This window comes from Bombus impatiens, unplaced genomic scaffold (assembly GCF_000188095.3).
Source record: "Bombus impatiens unplaced genomic scaffold, BIMP_2.2 scf_0318, whole genome shotgun sequence".
Taxonomy (NCBI): Eukaryota; Metazoa; Arthropoda; class Insecta; order Hymenoptera; family Apidae; genus Bombus; species Bombus impatiens.
In genome coordinates, this window is record NT_176737.1 from 1,805,783 (window position 1) to 1,824,033 (window position 18,251).

Genomic DNA, 18,251 nt, shown 5'->3' on the forward strand with positions numbered 1-18,251 from the left:
ACGCGCCTACCCGACCAGAGACTGTGCCAACCTGCCCGGCCCTACCTACTTATAATTAACAGACATACCAGAAAGTATACTACCTATCCTACCTATCCTACATTTAAAAAATGGCAAAACAAGCACACCAACACACTCGCTCCACGGTTCTCACACATAACACCCGGGCGCAAGAGCCTACACTAGAGAGAACGTCCCGGGACGCCTCCGACACCCGAGCTTGACATACAACATGCACACTCTAATTTACGTACCATTTTCCTGAAATCGACTGGCGAAGGTTAGTGACCATTGCGCAAAACGTGATAAAACACGTCTAAAAAAATTATATCGTTAAAATAAATGTACTGGAATTATAATCATAATTTACAGCAATATTAACAGCGTGGTTACACTTAATCGTGTAGATGACATTACCATGAATTGCGATTGTATTGATACATAAGTTGAATTAATATATGTCTCAACATTTTTAATATCATAAGTTGCAGCGAATGAGAAAAACGACGCAATTCCACAGCCTAACCACACACACACAATGTGGAAAATACGTCGTGCACGATACACTAACACATCGTCAGTCGCTGAGAAATTATTACATTACTTAATTCTAGATCATCGTGCCCAATGTCCTTAATTCTAGATCATTAATTCTAGATCATCGTGCCCAATGTCTTTCTCCCATTCAAGTAGCGCCTGGGCACGTGAATGAGGTCCTGACAATGGGCACGGAAAGGGTTAAATCTGAAAATCCTGATCTAAAAACATAATTAGTTCGTCTAATTTGTATTTAACGGACCAACGTTCTTTAATTTTATATTTTATTACTTCGTTTCGGATTATGATAACTTTATTTTATTAATTTAATAAATTACTGAAATTTTAATATTATCCAAAAAGTAGCATTAATGGAAAAAAGACTAAGATTTGATGAAATGGAACAATTGACTAAATTATTACCAAAATAGAAATAATTTCAGGCAATCTCTTCGTCAAAGCATATTTCCGAAAATGCAGAGGCAGCGTCCAAAATTATTGCTTTGATTCAAAAATCGACCTGCCGCGAAGTTTCTTCTTGCACATAAAATTTCACACATTCTTGTACCGACAAAAAATGAATTTTAATTCATATTTTAAATTCTACCGATGTTTATAATATCTAAAGTCAAATAAAAGAATGTGACTTAATATTGTATATAATAATATTGTATTTTGTACAAAAGAGAAAATTAAATTGAAGATTATTTATTGTATCGTATATTGCATGAATCGTCATTATTATTGAGTGAAAATTGCATTTTTCATAGCAACGAAATCGGAGAGCATCCAATTTCTCCGCTACAAAATGCTCAAACGAAATCGCTTCGATATCTCTTATTTATACTAAAATTCATTGCTTAAGATTAATTATATTTATGTCATACAAGTATATTCGTCTAGATATTTGCCTTTTGCAAATATTTATACCAAATACTACTATACATATTTGTAAGTACCACGAATATATTCTCGAATCTATATATTTAAACTAATTATTAAAAGACTAATTATTATAATCGCGATGTGCAAGAAGACCTATCCTGAACTAATAAATAAAGATAAAAAAAAAATGTTACTACTCGTGGGTATAAAAAATACCCGCGGTCACTATGCTCGCAAAAAATTCTACATAATACAACCAGTCACCCGTGCCGATTCGGACCTTTCATCCTACGACATGATTGGGTGACCCGAGGAACAGAAATGCATGTGACTCACCATTAGAAGCAGAGAAGCGGAGAACGTTACTATCGATACTGCACTCTCTCAGCAAATATCATCAGGAAGACTAACATCAAGCAGGAACCGTTGAAAATCCAATGGTGGAAATGGAGCTTGTGAAAAATCTGTTACAAAACAAAACACGATGAGTGATCGCTGATTATTTGGAAAGTTGGAGATTATGAAAAATGGAAATTTATTACATTCGTAACTTTAGTAATAATAAAGATTGAAATTCTAATAAACTTCAATAAATGTAAAAACTGAAACTCTAATATAAAAGTTTAAAATCTAGAAATCAAGAATCTAACGATTTTTTAAATATATTAATCATTTGTTTTATAATTTGGTATTAAGACTTTAACACTTTTTTTATTTTAATAGAAGAATAATCTTAGAAAACCCTAACCTATGAAATTTTCAATCAAATTGTATTTCTTAATCAATAGTATTCAAATCAAAATATGCAGAATAAAAATATACAGAATACACACATACTTCAAATATGATATGTAAAGTTACTTACATTCTTGGCTTTCCACCGTTGAAACATTCCCAAAGAAGGCAAAGAAGTTCAATCTGTGATATGTCTATAACAAAACATAAAATATCATTAATATCGTTAATACACAATAACAAACATGGAACTTTAGCAGTAATAAAGACTAAATTCTAATAAGTATGTAAATTGAAACTCTAACATAATAGTTTGAGAACAAAACACTGAGAATTCAGTAATTTTTATGTGTATTAGACAGTTTTATTGTACTTAAATGTTGAGACTTTATTTCAATTAAAAAGGACATTTACAGCTTTCTAAATTGTCAATCATTTTTATTGTATAATTAACAATAATTCAAAGAAAATATAAATAAAACAAATTGAAATACAATATATAAAACTACTTACAATCTTGAGCTCCTGCAGAGGCTTTGTCCTCTTGAAAGATGCACTGACTCTAATACTGAAAAAGAATGTTCAAAAGAATATAAAATAAGACTACGTTATCGCGATCGCTAAAATTATAATCAGCGAACAAGAACTCTAATATCGCGTACAAATTTGATTGATAAAATTTTATTATTTTCGCATGTGACATTTGATTGAATTTAATCAAAACTATCGTGATTTACATTATCGTGAGCAACTGCTTATGAATACCTTAAGTGTGATGTAATCATTTGCAAAAATTATACTGCGAATGTTCGTTATTGGAATACAAAATATACACTTCGCTAATACACTATAGTCGCGTGTTATAAATATTTCAAAATATTTGCAATAATTAGAAAATTCACAACTAAGGATACTTAAAGAATACTACACAACGCGCGCGAAACTTTGTTTTGAAGTATTTGAGTCTAACAGCGCGCCATCTTTATGAAAAAAATATAAGTTACGAAGTTGCAATATATGACGTTAACTGTAGCAAATTCACATAATATAGCAAAAAATTTGAATTCTACAAGTGAATGTTACAATGTCTATCGAAATAAGTTAAAACTACACTAACTGTCTACACGAAACTATCGTTAAATTATTAGGAATTCTATATCGCTGATTACATTGAAACAATAAGACAATTTGTTAAAGATTCGTTTGAAATAAGCAAATAATTTCATATCTTCGAAATAGAACAATGGTTTATTTAATCGTCTTTACTTTCAACTTGGTATTCCAAATAATTAAGAAAGTATCTATTATGAAATATGTATTAAATATATTTTAAAATAAATATAAATTGTATATCAAATGTTATCCATGCTCGAATAAAAAGACAATAGAATCGTTCGCCTTGGTTAAAATAAATTAAACATTACCAAATTTCCATGAAAATTCATCGGATTGATCATTAATCGTCGTTGCATCCACATATCAATATTCCTGTTATTTCTATATTATCCCTGCTATAAATCAATAACCTGCACAAAAAACAACTAAAAGTTAAAACAAATGTATAAAATAATTAAATGAAAACACAATCAAACTCAAATTTTGTTATAAAAGCTTACGATAGAAGCTACCGGTAACAGTATCATTTAGTAAATGGACGACTTGGTTTCATTACCTTAATGTTCGATGAATCGTTAAATGAACGTGTATTAATCAAACGATATTAATAACCAAATATAAACGATAATAAAAAAAATTAATGAAGAAAGCATACCAATAGGTTAGAATACGTTATATACCTAACGCAACGCGAAACATGTTATCTGCACGAAATGTAAACGACTGAATAACTCCTTACACATTAATTTCGCTGAGCAACGTCCTAAGCGGTGGGGGAAGGAGAGGGGGACGCACGAATCGATGGCACAAGCAGGTACGCAGTTGAACGATCTACACAAAAAAAAATATATACATCTACAAAAACATTCATATGTGCAGTAAGTGCTGCGTGGAAACGAATCTATCCAAATTTCAAACAAAACATACATCATATTCATATACCACACAATGATTACATCGATCTTTATAAATAATTCGTACAATAATTCGTAACCCTACTGGCAGCCTTCGATATCAAAGACACATTTGTCCAACTTGGAATGAGAGATAGAAAATGACACTGACAACTGTATATACAATTTCGTGTCTCGCAAATGGAACATACAAGTCGTTATACAAAGCCGTTTAATATTCTATTGTCGCGACACTAAACTTTTGAAAATATCGAAAAATTATAAACTCCGAGATGCCTGAACTAAATTTCGCTTAAAGATAAAGAGAAGCCAAAGAGAAACTCACGATCAATCAGAGAATAAAATAAAAATCGCGGCACGAACGAACGAGTTAGCGATCTTTCGGAAGAATCAATGGGCTCACGCGATACACTTCTGTGCACAAAATAAGCCCAAGTTTCAGCGGGAAAGGATAATAGAATTTTATTTTTCGTTCCAAGATGGATAAGTATCATTGCACAAAATGGAGCCACAATGCACTTAACATAGGTATAATTAATTAAGACTAAAACGCACGCATCCTATGGTGTCCCACCGTCCAACGGTGTTGTAAATTAATAGTTTAAATGTAATAAATAAATGGTTTAAATGTTATAAATTAACAGTTTAAATACAATAAACTATTAGTTTGAATGTTGTAAATCAATAGTTTAAATGTTATAAATTAATAGTTTAAATGTTGTATATTAAAAGCGCAAATGTTATAAATGGAAAATTTAATTCGTAAAAGTTCTTCGATCTTCACGGTACGGAAGGTCACACAGAAATGAGCGCGCGCGCGAGTCGTATGTTCCTTATATACCTAATGGCATACACTTGGTTTTTCCATTATAACACAATTAAATTTAATAATTTTTTAATTTTTATTGCAAACTGATGCCTTCAACAATTTATTACAATAACCATTTTTACAATTTTTACACTTTTTATACTTTCTACGCGCTAAAAGTAAATTTACACTTATATGGTACTAGTTTTTGTCTTATATCTGTGTTAATTTATGCTAAATGCCAGTTTATGACAAAAATAATTATACTACAATAGCGAAACTTATAGCCAAAATAATGTAATAAAATTTATAAATATATGATTTATACAATATTTCAATTTGTAATAATTATAGTGCATTATTAAATACACATAAAGATGATTTTATTCGATTAAATTATTTTAAATTATTTTTTAAATTATTAATTATATGGAAAAAGAACGCATCAAATAAAAGTTGTAGATCTAGAAAAGGAGCATATTTTACGTTCATTTAAGTTAAAACAGAGAATGATTGATACCTTAAATTGCGAAACAGAATCAGAAAGCGTAAAGTAAATACAATTATTGCAAGTCGATGAAATTCCTGACATTTTTGAGAGAGGTATTGAACAATTCGTTTCCATCCAAACTAAAGCTTTTTTTTAAGATTTGGATGCGATTACAAATTCTCCAGACAAAACCATCTTGGTATGAAAAAAGAAGATTTATTAAAGAGCTGGAATTCGTGAATATATAACTGTAAATTGTCAATGATACGGAAAAGGGAGGTGTTTCCTAGTCGTACAAAAGAAAATTATTTGTAAAAAGATAAAGTTAAAAATGAACAATTTATTTTCCATTCAAACTTTTTTCCTCTTATTACACATTATTTACCAATTTTCATTACAACAAATTTACAATTGTGCAGCTTCCTTGGTTTGTCAAGAAATTTCTGAAATTAAAAAAGAATAATCCTTTAAGATCGAATGTAAAAGACATTTTTCTAGGCTTTATTGATAAAGATTATTAAGATCATTAAGATTTATATTTCAAAGATTAAAAACATAATTTTTGCGATTTTTCCGGAGACTGTTTGACGCGCGAAAAAAAGTAATAAAACATAAAAGATTTTCCTTCTCTAGATCTACAACTTTCATCTAACGTACTTTTTGACATAATCAATGACTTAGACAATAATGAAATAAGATGGATTTTATGCTCATTTGAATAGTTATTTTTGTTTAAGGACCCAGAGGCACGCTTTCTACTTATCCAATTACGTTCAAGTTCTGCACAAATTGTTTTACTATTAATTGCAACTATCCCGAGGGTGCCGCTAAAAAAATCTTGAAAAAAATTCTCATTAAAAGCGAATTAGAGCCTATTGGTTATCGAAAATTTCAAACGGGTCTCTTGAATATGCACTTAGAAGTGAAGAATCCGAATCGGAAACGTAAAAAACGTACTTAGGAGCCAAAAGATCCTAAGGTTACCTTTAAAAATGTGTTTGAATGTCGGAAATTCCAAATGTAAAAAAACGTTAGCAAGACCCAAAAATTTCAAACGTAACTCATGAAAGTATATTTGGAAAATACAAACAAAAATTTGTTTCAATCACCATTATAACATTTTCTATAATAATTGACAATATTGAAAAACATTCTTCAGTATATGTTTATTCAACGTTTTATGATACAACATGCAATACCTTATAGACGCTAACATTACGAAAGGATTTAATGATTTTATAGATTATAGAGAACGGTGCACTACACGTAATCGAATAGCGTTTTACTAATATTTTATAAGGAAATATTACGATGCTTAAATTTGATATGATAAAATGTCAGTGAATTCATTTTGGTATAAAACAGATATTCTAAAAAGAAAAAAGCAAAAACAAATAAACATAGTGTAGATATTATTTTTAAATTCGCTTTAATTCATTTCATTCTTCTATGTATCATTTAGATTTTTATAGCGAATAATATGATAATCTTATGGATGTGTAGATATCAGTGAGATATTAGAATAGGTTCAAGTTATACTAATATAAATATAAACAGTGAACAGAATGTTCGACTTATGGTAATTTGAATGCAACATCAATGGTATCGTTGCTATTATTGCTGAACTGGTGGAGCCATTGGAAGACTTGATGCATTCACGCTCGACATGGCTTTACTAGGTCCTAGCAAGACCTGCTTCTGTTGCGTCCGTTGTACTTCTTCCATTTGTACTCGTTCTATCTCAAACAATATAGGTGCAAATAAAATAGCAGATGAGCTGAAGAATACCCATGCTGCTGAACATGAATACACATATAATCCTACAAAACACCAGAATGTATCACTTATTTATAATGTGACATTGAATATCTGAAATTAAAGAATACAGACCTTTCATACAATTGCATAAACAAGAGCCGATATTATATCCCACGTTTCGTACTTTTTCCGGAAACATTTCCGTAAGTCCCAATAATCGTTCTGCCAAGCTTTCATCCTAAAAACAAACTCAAAGATACTGTATTTTTCATAGTGAAAATTTAATATCATTAAGCCGCAACACGGAAGCATGATTCGTAGGCAACAAAATATTTGGTTAATTCCTGAAGATTAATTATGGTTACTATCCGTAAAAATAACGACTCGTAATAATGCAAAGCTTCATTTATTTATCACATTAATACGTAATCACTGTATATCAAAATCGAATACCTCTTCGTCATCCTCATCGTCAGGAAGAAGCGATTTCACCTCGGGAGAATGTGCGTCGCTACTACCCATGCCGCTATCCAATTGCTCTACTTCTTCGACTGAAGTCATATCAGAAAATAATTGACGATTGATAAACGAATGAACGATGTACTTTATTTTCACGAACTAAATTTTAAAATTCACCTTCTTCTACTCTGGACATCATAAATTAAGATAAATATTATATGTATGAAAATTCACACCAGTGTAAAGCAGATACAGAACAACTCTGATTTTGCTATGGTCGTGGAGGTTTCTAAATTGTATTTAGAATGGCGCATGTTCAGATGAATATCTGAAAAAAGTCCCTAGACAATTTTTAAAGTATAAATCTCTATATAGTTCCTAAGAATATATAGATGCATTGTATATTTCTATTTATGTTTTTATAAATATATAATAATATTAAGAAACAGAATTAAATTGAGTAAAAAAGATAATCTAAAATAGGAAGATATAAAAGATTAATTTGTCCTTTCGTTTCTAACTTTCTCTCTCTCTCCCTCTCTCTCTCTCTCTCTCTCTCTCTCTCTCTCTCTCTCTTGCTCGTTCGTTTCATACGCTATTAAATAAAACTGTATGTCATTAGTCATTGCATTGGATCTTTTCGATAGAAATTCAGTATTTTGTTCATGTCATGTCACCAACAGTATTTCGATGAACGTATAAACGATGTTCGTATTATTTAGTATCCAAAGCTAATTTTCTGAAACGATTATACAATTTTTGGAAATATCGATAAATGTAATAAATATCAACCGTTTTTACATTGGAAGTTCAAGAAATTGTGACATTTTCCAGTATTTTCCATATTCTATTCTTAGTAATTGTGCATAATTTTTATTTGTTTAATCTTCGACGTTCGTTGTACTTAAACAAAATTTTTGTGTACTTGAACGCGTGAGATATATTTTTATATCTAAATATTATTCTGTATGTTATATGTATTACATATATGTTACATATAGATTTACAAGCGTCGAACGTAACGTAAATAGGATTTATAAAATCACGAAAACATCCTCTCGAACTTGATCAGGATGGCAAACACAGGAGTATTACCCTTTGTACGAGGAGTTGATTTTAGCAGCAACGATTTTAGTGTAAGTAATTATTTCCTTTTAGAAATATAGTTTTCAACTGTTACAATTTTGCATTTTACAGGGTGGCAAATTTCCAGAATCAGTACGGTTAATGACTGGTATACAATGGCTGAAATTGGACGAAACCAACTTGACTGAGATTCCAGAAGAAATGGGCAAATTGTTGAAGCTGGTAAAGCTGTCTGCGTATCGACATTTATTTTTTAAGTGTGCACAAAGTTCAGGATGAAGCTATCATGATCGAGGTTCTTATTGATAGTTTAGTAAAATATAAATAATAAAAATTAAATTTTTTTTCTTTTCCAAAAACAGGAACACCTTTCATTAGTTAAGAACAGATTGGAACGCTTGTATGGAGAATTGACGGAACTCTGTTGCCTTCGTACATTGAACATAAGACGCAATAATATTAAATCAAGTGGCATTCCAGCAGAATTATTTCATCTAGAAGAATTAACCACATTGGATTTGAGTCATAATAATTTAAAGGAAGTACCAGAAGGACTGGAAAGAGCTCGATCTTTGTTGAATCTAAATTTAAGTCACAATCAGTAAGTGTTACATGTACAAATTGTTAAACAGTTGCATGGTCAGTTATGAATAATCCTTATATTATCTTTTCAGCATTGAAACAATCCCTAATACATTGTTCATTCACCTAACTGATCTGCTATTCTTGGATCTTAGCAATAATAAGTTGGAAACACTACCACCACAAACTCGTCGCTTAGCAAATTTACAAACTTTAAACCTGAATCACAATCCATTAGGACACTTTCAATTAAGGTATAGTAAATGAGATCAATATGACAAACCATTGTTGAGTTTTCAAATACGATATTGTTTATTCTTTTTTCACTCAGACAATTGCCATCCTTGATGAATTTAATGGCCCTACAGATGTGCGACACGCAGAGGACATTAAACAATATTCCATCAAGTTTAGAGACCTTGACGAATCTGCAAGAACTTGATTTATCTCAAAACAATTTACCCCGGGTACCAGATGCACTTTATTCTCTGTTGAATTTACGTCGCCTGAATTTAAGTGATAATCAAATAACGGAATTGTCAACAGCAATCGGTAGGTTTATCTATCGGGACATCAATTCTATGATTACTGCATATCTCTCGCCAATCTACGCACGATGGATGTATTGTAACATTTTTATTTCAGAACTTTGGACAAAATTGGAAACATTAAATATATGTCGTAATAAATTGTCCGCGATACCTGCCTCTCTGTGTAAAATCGTTACTCTCAGGAGATTATATTTGAACGACAATCAGTTAGATTTCGAAGGTATTCCTTCAGGCATTGGCAAACTATCTTCGTTGCAAGTATTTTCAGCAGCTAATAATCGTTTAGAAATGATACCCGAAGGTTTATGCAGGTACACCGATTAACTTCCCTTTTCAAATGCTTCTTTAAAATAAATTAATGTAATAAGGACTTTTCATAAGTACCATAAGCATCATAAATGCACGTATTCCTTCCTCAGGTGCGGATCGTTAAAGAAATTAATATTATCGTCTAATCGGTTGATTACCGTACCAGATGCTATTCATCTTCTTACCGATCTAGAACAACTTGATCTAAGAGATAATCCGAATTTAGTAATGCCGCCAAAACCAATGGAAGTTCAAAAAGGTTCCGGCATCGAGTTTTATAACATCGATTTTTCCCTACAACATCAATTGCGACTTGCTGGCGCTAATGTACCTACGCCTATTCAGACTGCTGGTAAGTCTGTTCTTACTAACAATATACTATATGTACACCAGATCGTGATTTACACTGAGCAATCATAAGTAATTAATTATAAGTGATATTAAACTTATATATTCAATTATTTTGATCATGTATGACCACACTATGAGCACTGTTTAATTTCTCATAACCATATCTAACAGTTTATTTCTTATATTTCAGGTAGCAAGGATCCAATAGCTCGCAAAATGAGATTGAGAAGAAGACGAGACCAAGAGGAAGCTGATCAAGATCAGGCCAAGATATTGAAGGTATATTACGAAAATAAGCGGTATTTGGATCGATTAATTTTCTCTTTCTTCTTTAGGGTATGAAAGATATAGCAAAGGAGAAAAATAAAGACAAAGAATGTGAAGAATCGAAAGCAGAATCGTTGAAGTAGGTAGAAAATATGCATTACAAGAATTCGTTTTATGCATTATAAGAGATCGATTCATTATTCGGAAATTTCGGGTTTCTTGTCTTTTTTATCTTACTTTCGCTTTCAAGACCTAAACGATGGGATGAAACTTTGGAAAAACCACCACTGGATTATTCTGAATTTTTCGACGAAGATGCTGGTCAGATTCCTGGTTTATCTGTCTGGGAAATAGAGAATTTTTTGCCCAATGAAATAGAAGAAGTGGCACATGGAAAGTTCTACGAAGGCGATTGCTACATTGTTTTAAAGACTGAAATAGATGAAGCTGGATCTTTAGTTTGGGCAATTTATTTCTGGATAGGGGAGAAAGCTACGGTGAGTATATAATAATATGTATAATGTATGTTTGAAATAATCGATCGGCATACGATATAGCAACGTGCAAAGAGCACTTCTTGAAAATGTGTCACCTTTTTCAAATCGATGTATAACACTTTATAGTTGGATAAAAGAGCTTGTGCTGCAATTCACGCAGTAAATTTACGTAATTATTTGGGCGCGCAATGTCGTACAATCAGGGAAGAACAAGGCGAAGAATCGGATGAATTTCTAATGTTGTTCGAGTCTGGCATTACATATATCGAAGGAGGTCGTACCTCGTCCGGTTTCTATACAGTCGAAGATACGGTTTGTATTGTTGAATTTGAATTTACATTATTGACCTTATTTTTCTGACTATATCTTACCGTATGTTTTTACCTTTCCATATTATTGTTCAATGTGTTTGCTTTCGATCCGGTTGGCGCATACCAGCCATCGATAACACGATTGTATAGGGTTCATGCTGCCGGAGCTTCCATCCATTTAGAACCGGTCCCTGTTTGTTGTGATTCCTTGGATCCGGGTTTCGTATTCGTCTTAGATACTGGCAACAAGATCTTCATATGGTACGGTAAAAAAGCGAAGAGTACACTGAAGTCAAAGGCGAGATTAATGGCTGAGAAGATCAATAAAAATGAAAGAAAGAATAAAGCAGAGATCATGACAGAAATTATGAATACAGAGTCGGATGATTTTTTATCATGTTTAAACGTCAAAGATATTTCGCACCTGCCACCGATTGCCGTAAGTTGTTTGAGTTGAATTGTTTTTAAGGCACGGCTACGCGCCTAGGAATCTATCTCGCAAACGCTACGTGATCTTATTTACAGCCAGACCAATCTATTGTTTTAATGCTTCTCATTATAGGAACATGTGGATGCAAATTTTGTACCACTTGCACCACGTCTGTATCAAGTACAACTTGGTATGGGATATTTAGAATTGCCACAAGTCGAAGTACCTCATGGGAAACTAACCAACACGCTTTTAAACAATCGCAATGTTTATATATTGGATTGTCACGTAGATGTTTACGTTTGGTACATACTCAAAACTTCTAATATAATCTCAAAATATTGAACAGTATGAACTCATCAATGTGCATGCTTCAACTGTTATATATGTGTGTGTGTGTGTATAGGTTTGGCAAAAAATCTACAAGATTAGTACGAGCAGCGGCTGTTAAACTCTCTCAAGAATTATTTAACATGATAGAACGACCAGAATACGCAATGGTAACCAGGTTACAAGAAGGAACTGAGTCGCAGGTACAAAATTGATGAACTTGAGATAGGAATACAGAAGATTCGATTGACTGTATTAAGAGAAAAAGAGAGAAAAGTGTGAGGAAGAAGGAAAGAGAGAGAAAGTTTATAACGATATCTTTCTTTTCTCTAATTAGATCTTCAAATGCAAATTTTCTGGATGGGATGAAGTTATAGCAGTTGACTTTACTAGAACTGCCGAATCAGTCGCGAAAACTGGGGCAGACCTTACTAAATGGGCGAAGCAACAAGAAACGAAGGTACGCGAAATAAAAAATGAAAACTATGAACGATTCGCAAAATAACGCGAGCTCCTTCCCCCTACCCGTTCTCCTACCAAACCAGTAAAATAGTTTTGTTTCGACAGGTGGATTTAGCCGCACTCTTCATGCCTAGACAACCGCCTATGTCATTTATGGAAGCTCAACAACTGATGTCGGAATGGAACGATGATTTAGAGGGAATGGAAGCCTTGGTTTTAGAAGGAAAAAAGTTTGTACGATTACCGGAAGAAGAATTAGGTCATTTTTATAGTGGTGATTGTTACGTATTTTTATGTCGTTACTGGATGGTACGTAATAATTTATGCATTCTTTAAATTGACTTTGAGCAGATTTTATCATTGATGATACGTTTTCCCATTTTAGCCATTAGATACAACAGAAAATGAAGATGGTGATGAGCAATTCGAAGAGGATTATCAGTGTACCGTATATTTCTGGCAAGGGCGAGATGCGGGAAATATGGGATGGCTGACATTTACATTTAGGTGCGCGAGGAAAATCGTCTTTTTAATTATTATTAATTGCACACAAATAATTACTATTGCAATTGAAAAGACAAAATGATTTGAACACATGAATAATACTGATAAAGTATTAATGAAAGGTATTTGCTTCCAGTTTACAGAAAAAGTTTAAATCTTTATTTGGTGAGAATTTGGAAGTAGTTAGAACTCATCAACAACAAGAAAATTTAAAGTTTCTGGCATATTTCAAACGAAAATTTATTGTTCATCATGGCAAGCGTAAACAGCCTAAAGCTTCTGGTAGTAACAAGGTTGAATTCTATCACTTAAGGAGTAATGGAAGTGCATTGTGTACCAGGCTGATACAAATACCGGCTGATTCTACGTTATTGAACTCTTCATTTTGGTAAGATTGTTAAAATAAAGGCTTTTCCTGTCTTTCTTCTGTTCCTTTTTGAAAAAATTACTTCATCTTTATTGCTTTACTTTACTAATACTTAAATATAATCATGTATATGCCTTTATCCCACAGCTACATTTTAAACGTACCATTCAATAACGACGATGAGACGGGAATAGTATACGCCTGGATTGGTTCTAAAGCAGACATCGAGGAAGCTCGTTTGATACAAGAAATCGCCGAAGAAATGTTTAATAACGTACGTTTATCATTTACAGTACTATGTTTGTTTCAACTGGTAAATCTATAATCTGATCTGTATTATCAAATGAAATTGACAGCCATGGATAAGTTTACAAGTTTTAAACGAAGGAGAAGAACCAGATAACTTTTTTTGGGTAGCTCTTGGTGGAAGAAAGCCATATGATATCGATGCAGAATACATGAATTATACGAGACTGTTCAGATGCTCGAATGAAAAGGGATATTTCACGATCAGCGAGAAATGCACCGATTTTTGTCAAGTATACGATAAATTTACTAACTTATGTTTGTGTTAGTGAGAGCGAAGTTATATATGTATATAATATATATAATAGATTTATAATCAATTAATACTGTTCCAGGATGATTTAGCGGATGACGACATTATGATACTTGATAATGGCGAACAAGTATTTTTATGGTTAGGCAGTCGATGTTCAGAGGTAGAAATTAAATTGGCATATAAATCTGCTCAGGTAAAAATGGATTGAATGAATTGTAAAAATATCCGATTTGCAAAATTCCTAAATAGGGATAAATAATTTAATTGCAATAATTTTTAGGTATACATCCAACATTTACGAGTAAAACAGCCAGACAGGCCACGTAAATTGTATTTAACAGCGAAAGGAAAAGAATCTCGAAGATTCACCAAGTGTTTTCATGGCTGGAGTTCACACAAAAGACCACCTCAATAAAATATTCAATAATATATTCCTGCTCTTATTATCCCAATAACGTTTATCAACGAACCAAATTTCGAAACGAAATTAACGAATATCAATGAAGTACTGATCATGCAAATTTATTAGGTTGTTATAAACACAAAAAGTAAATTTCTAATGTCAAGGAATATTGTAATTTTTGAAACCATTAAATATACCCAGACCTTGTTTCTTTGCATTGTGTTTATTTTGCACTCTAATGAAACAATATTTACAAAATATCTGTATGTCTGTACATCTCTGTATATACATTTTCTATATGCATTTTAAAGGAATATATTTAAACATACATGTAGATATATACAAAATCAGTTTGCCTTTCAGCAGAAATTGGTAATAAACAATACGTTACTTAAATTGCGCAAGTAAAACTCTAAGAAAATTGAAAGCATCGCGTATATTTGATTTATCGTGGCAACTATATATGTAAAACATGTGCTGCCCAAAGTTCAGACATATTACATCATCTTATATCTTTGCAGACTTCGTTGTCATAGATCTTAAAACAGAAAACAATGTATAGACATGGAAGAAGTCTATTTTCCTCACAAGCAAAGATTAAACGATAGCACTGAACGATACATGATTATGGAGGAGCAATGAGAAGCTTGCTTATGCAAAGTACATTTTAGGGATACATGCAAAAGTCTGGACCGAGGCTCGATATGAAAAACATAAAATGTAGAAATTTTAAATCTCTGCCTTAATTAATTTGCGTACCGAGAATAAATTAATCATCGTCGTCATCATCATCCGAAGGTACGAACAATTCTTTCTCTTCGAGATAGTTAGCCATCATTTTACTTAAAGTAGCTCCTATGACTAGTCCTGTCATAACACTGCAGATAACACCCAAAAAACCGAAACGTGTTCTTTTTGGTTCTGGTTGAATAGCACCTGAAGGTGTTGTTGTTCTTGACCGAGAATGTGATTTCATTTGCCCATTTATTTTCCTTAAATCGTTGACAGTTTGTATTACAACATGTGTGCGTTGCAATGCCATTCTTCTATTTTACTGATACTATATAAGCACTGAAAATAGTGGTAGAAGTGTACTATGTAAAAATAACATAATAATAATAGTAATAAGAAATAACGTAGACACGATTATTAGATAGATACAGAAAAAACGATATAGGAACGAAAAGAAAACTACACAGAAGCCTCTTGTTACGACGTTAATGTGCTTGCAAGACAAGGACAAAAGGGACTTTATGCAGCATCCTCTTTTTATTCCCATATCGCGTCCACTTACACGGTATATCTCAGTTATGATTTTGGAGGCAGCATAAATTGCAGTATTAATCCACAGATAGGAATGAAATGTATACTCGGTCCAACGAGACGAGGCAGTAACCATACAGAAAATTTTAAAATTCGAATTTCATTAGTCGGTAACCGATACATAACTGCAGCAGTACCAATTAACTTTTGTTTACGTTTACTGCCTCGTCCTGTTAGGCAGACTATAAATTAGCCTCTTCGGTATACTAACTCGCAAAAACAATTAAAAAGCTCTTAAGCATATGTATACACACGCTGTATTTTGATTAGATGTGTGTCTCGATCACGTTCGATTAAATATCAATACAGATGAATATTACTATTCGCTATTGTAAGCAACACATAGTTTAGTGAGCAATTAAACGATCAGTTCGATGTTATTACATCCGCGCACAGACGGCGCGCATGCGAATAATACTAGCTCTGACGATATAGAATCTGACGCCACTTTTATAGGGATAAATGTAAAATACCCTACACGTACATATATAGATTTATTCAGTTGCTTCTTCCTTAGCTTTTATAGATATGTAGCGATAACGTAATACATCTGTATTTACCTACTTATGGCTGTGTAGTTACTTTGATAGTTTTGCACGTTGTTGCTTATTGCATTGGGCAATCGTTGAGACATAAAATCATCAACAACAAACGTTTATGATTTTTTCTTTCTCGTTCATTTCCCTATACCGGTCATTTGAACAAAGCATTGATTTTTATTAAACGATATCGTGCAAATAATTTAGGAAGACGTGAACAAAATGTTACATGTGATTGGATTAGGTCTTGGCGATTCGACAGATATAACTGTAAAGGGTCTCGAAATTATACGAATGTGCGATCGCGTCTATTTAGAGTCGTATACGTCAATTTTGTCTACCAACTTAAAAGATTTGGTAGGTAGATTAAAGTCAAGGGTAACTCTGGTTCCTTGATTAATTGAATGTTTAACATAAATAATGATAATAGGAGACCAACGATTGCATATTTCAACAAATTAGGAACGATTTTACGGATGTTCGATACTGGAGGCAGACAGAGAATTAGTTGAGAGTAATGCAGATGAAATATTGCCGAAGGACGAGAAGGAAAATGTTGCTTTCTTGGTGGTAGGTGATCCGTTTGGTGCCACTACACATTCGGATCTAATACTACGAGCTCGGGAGAAAGATATAAAGGCAAATAAGAGAAATATTAGAAAAATTTGTTTAATAAAACTAATTTTATTAACCGATATTAAAAGCCTTTATTATTCTATGATTCAGGTAAAGATTGTTCACAATTCCTCTATTTTGACCGCAATTGGATGCTGTGGTTTGCAATTATATCGTTTTGGAGAAACTGTTTCTATCCCTTATTGGAACAACGATTGGCAACCAAATAGTTTTTATGAGAAAATTATCTCAAATAGGCAGAGAGATCTACATACATTGTGCTTATTAGATATTAAAATAAAGGAGCCTACGATAGAGAGTATTGCTAAAAAGAAAAAAGAATATATGCCATCCCAGTTTATGAGTGTCTCAGAAGCTGCTACGCAATTATTAAAAATCATAGAGGAAAAAAACGAAGAAACCAAGGAGGAACCAGGTAAGATACTAGAAAAGTATCATTTCCAAATAATCCTGCCTCTAACGAATCCATGGAAAATGAAATTTGTTGTTTTACAGTGTTGGAGGAATCAAGTCTCGTAGTGGGTTTAGCTCGTGTAGGTTGGGACAATCAACGCATCGTTGCTTGTTCTCTCGGAGAAATGGCTTCTATCGACCTAGGCCCTCCTCTCCATTCTTTAATCATTCCTGCTATCAATCTGCATCCTCTTGAATTGGAATTTATTACTCTATATAAGTGTAAATAAAAACGTTTGGCTTTGTTGAAAAAGAAAACAAGCACTATTCGTTGCTTATAGCTCTGTATCAATTTACAGCAAAATAATAAAACCGATTAATTACTTAAATATCAGATTTGGAACAGGATGATATTCTTAAGACATATAAAAAAGGTAAACGACTCGATTAGTCGTATAAATATTTTATAATATATAAAAACGTGTTGCGCGTGTAATATCGTGAAAGTAATCTGCTTTTTAGCTACATATATTCAAAATTTACATAGTGACAAATGTTAGGCTACAAATTTAAAAGATCTGACAAAGACAAAGAAATAAAGTGAAAATATATAATGCTATTGGTAACGATGCCCGAACAATTTTAT

General features: G+C 32.5%; 5 protein-coding genes across 14 annotated transcripts in view; 2 read left to right on the top strand and 3 right to left on the bottom strand.

The window, feature by feature from the left end:
- LOC100749953 (hemicentin-1-like) overlaps positions 1-1,998 on the bottom strand; it is a 99,216-nt gene extending 97,218 nt beyond the window's left edge. The window contains exon 1 of the mRNA XM_033320490.1: positions 1,759-1,998. The gene's annotated coding sequence lies outside the window, so the exon portion shown is untranslated. The remainder of the gene's footprint in view (positions 1-1,758) is intronic.
- Positions 1,999-6,626: 4,628 nt separating this feature from the next.
- On the bottom strand, positions 6,627-8,040 carry LOC100750075 (mitochondrial import receptor subunit TOM22 homolog). Its single transcript, XM_012385160.3, has 4 exons — positions 7,880-8,040; positions 7,697-7,794; positions 7,376-7,481; positions 6,627-7,305 (listed from the first exon to the last, which is right to left on the bottom strand). The coding sequence occupies exons 1-4, from the start codon at positions 7,899-7,901 to the stop codon at positions 7,100-7,102; spliced, it is 432 nt and encodes a 143-aa protein (XP_012240583.1). The 5' UTR covers positions 7,902-8,040; the 3' UTR covers positions 6,627-7,099.
- A 215-nt stretch (positions 8,041-8,255) lies between these two features.
- Positions 8,256-14,925, top strand: LOC100747051 (protein flightless-1). 5 transcript variants are annotated; one of them, XR_002946589.2, is made up of 23 exons: positions 8,256-8,409; positions 8,704-8,838; positions 8,900-9,010; positions 9,151-9,389; positions 9,463-9,624; positions 9,702-9,922; positions 10,016-10,232; positions 10,341-10,582; positions 10,772-10,860; positions 10,917-10,987; positions 11,099-11,345; positions 11,472-11,657; positions 11,784-12,095; positions 12,219-12,391; positions 12,493-12,619; positions 12,754-12,876; positions 12,984-13,187; positions 13,264-13,385; positions 13,519-13,770; positions 13,897-14,023; positions 14,106-14,319; positions 14,391-14,504; positions 14,592-14,612. XR_002946589.2 is itself a non-coding variant. In XM_003489167.4 (23 exons), exons 2-23 carry the CDS (start codon positions 8,776-8,778, stop codon positions 14,724-14,726), a joined length of 3,720 nt encoding a protein of 1,239 aa, XP_003489215.1. In that variant the 5' UTR covers positions 8,256-8,409; positions 8,704-8,775; the 3' UTR covers positions 14,727-14,925. The 5 variants fall into 5 exon arrangements, 4 of the variants coding, with proteins under 4 accessions (XP_003489215.1, XP_012240574.1, XP_012240575.1 ...); XM_003489167.4 differs by having other exon boundaries at positions 14,106-14,288; positions 14,592-14,925; XM_012385151.3 differs by having other exon boundaries at positions 8,394-8,535; positions 14,106-14,288; positions 14,592-14,925.
- On the bottom strand, positions 11,303-16,723 carry LOC105680717 (essential MCU regulator, mitochondrial). Of its 5 annotated transcripts, none has more exons than XR_001102254.3 (4): positions 16,009-16,454; positions 15,474-15,785; positions 11,730-11,942; positions 11,303-11,638 (listed from the first exon to the last, which is right to left on the bottom strand). XR_001102254.3 is itself a non-coding variant. In XM_012385163.3 (3 exons), exon 2 carries the CDS (start codon positions 15,754-15,756, stop codon positions 15,484-15,486), a length of 273 nt encoding a protein of 90 aa, XP_012240586.1. In that variant the 5' UTR covers positions 15,757-15,785; positions 16,009-16,454; the 3' UTR covers positions 14,922-15,252; positions 15,474-15,483. The 5 variants fall into 5 exon arrangements, 3 of the variants coding, with proteins under 3 accessions (XP_012240586.1, XP_024223108.1, XP_033176412.1); XR_001102253.3 differs by having other exon boundaries at positions 11,717-11,942; XM_012385163.3 differs by lacking the exons at positions 11,303-11,638; positions 11,730-11,942 and adding an exon at positions 14,922-15,252.
- Positions 16,639-17,995, top strand: LOC100747247 (diphthine methyl ester synthase). Of its 2 annotated transcripts, none has more exons than XM_003489168.4 (4): positions 16,639-16,933; positions 17,039-17,215; positions 17,303-17,627; positions 17,708-17,995. In XM_003489168.4, exons 1-4 carry the CDS (start codon positions 16,799-16,801, stop codon positions 17,893-17,895), a joined length of 825 nt encoding a protein of 274 aa, XP_003489216.1. In that variant the 5' UTR covers positions 16,639-16,798; the 3' UTR covers positions 17,896-17,995. The 2 variants fall into 2 exon arrangements, with proteins under 2 accessions (XP_003489216.1, XP_033176404.1); XM_033320513.1 differs by having other exon boundaries at positions 17,039-17,146.
- The last annotated feature ends 256 nt before the right edge of the window (positions 17,996-18,251 follow it).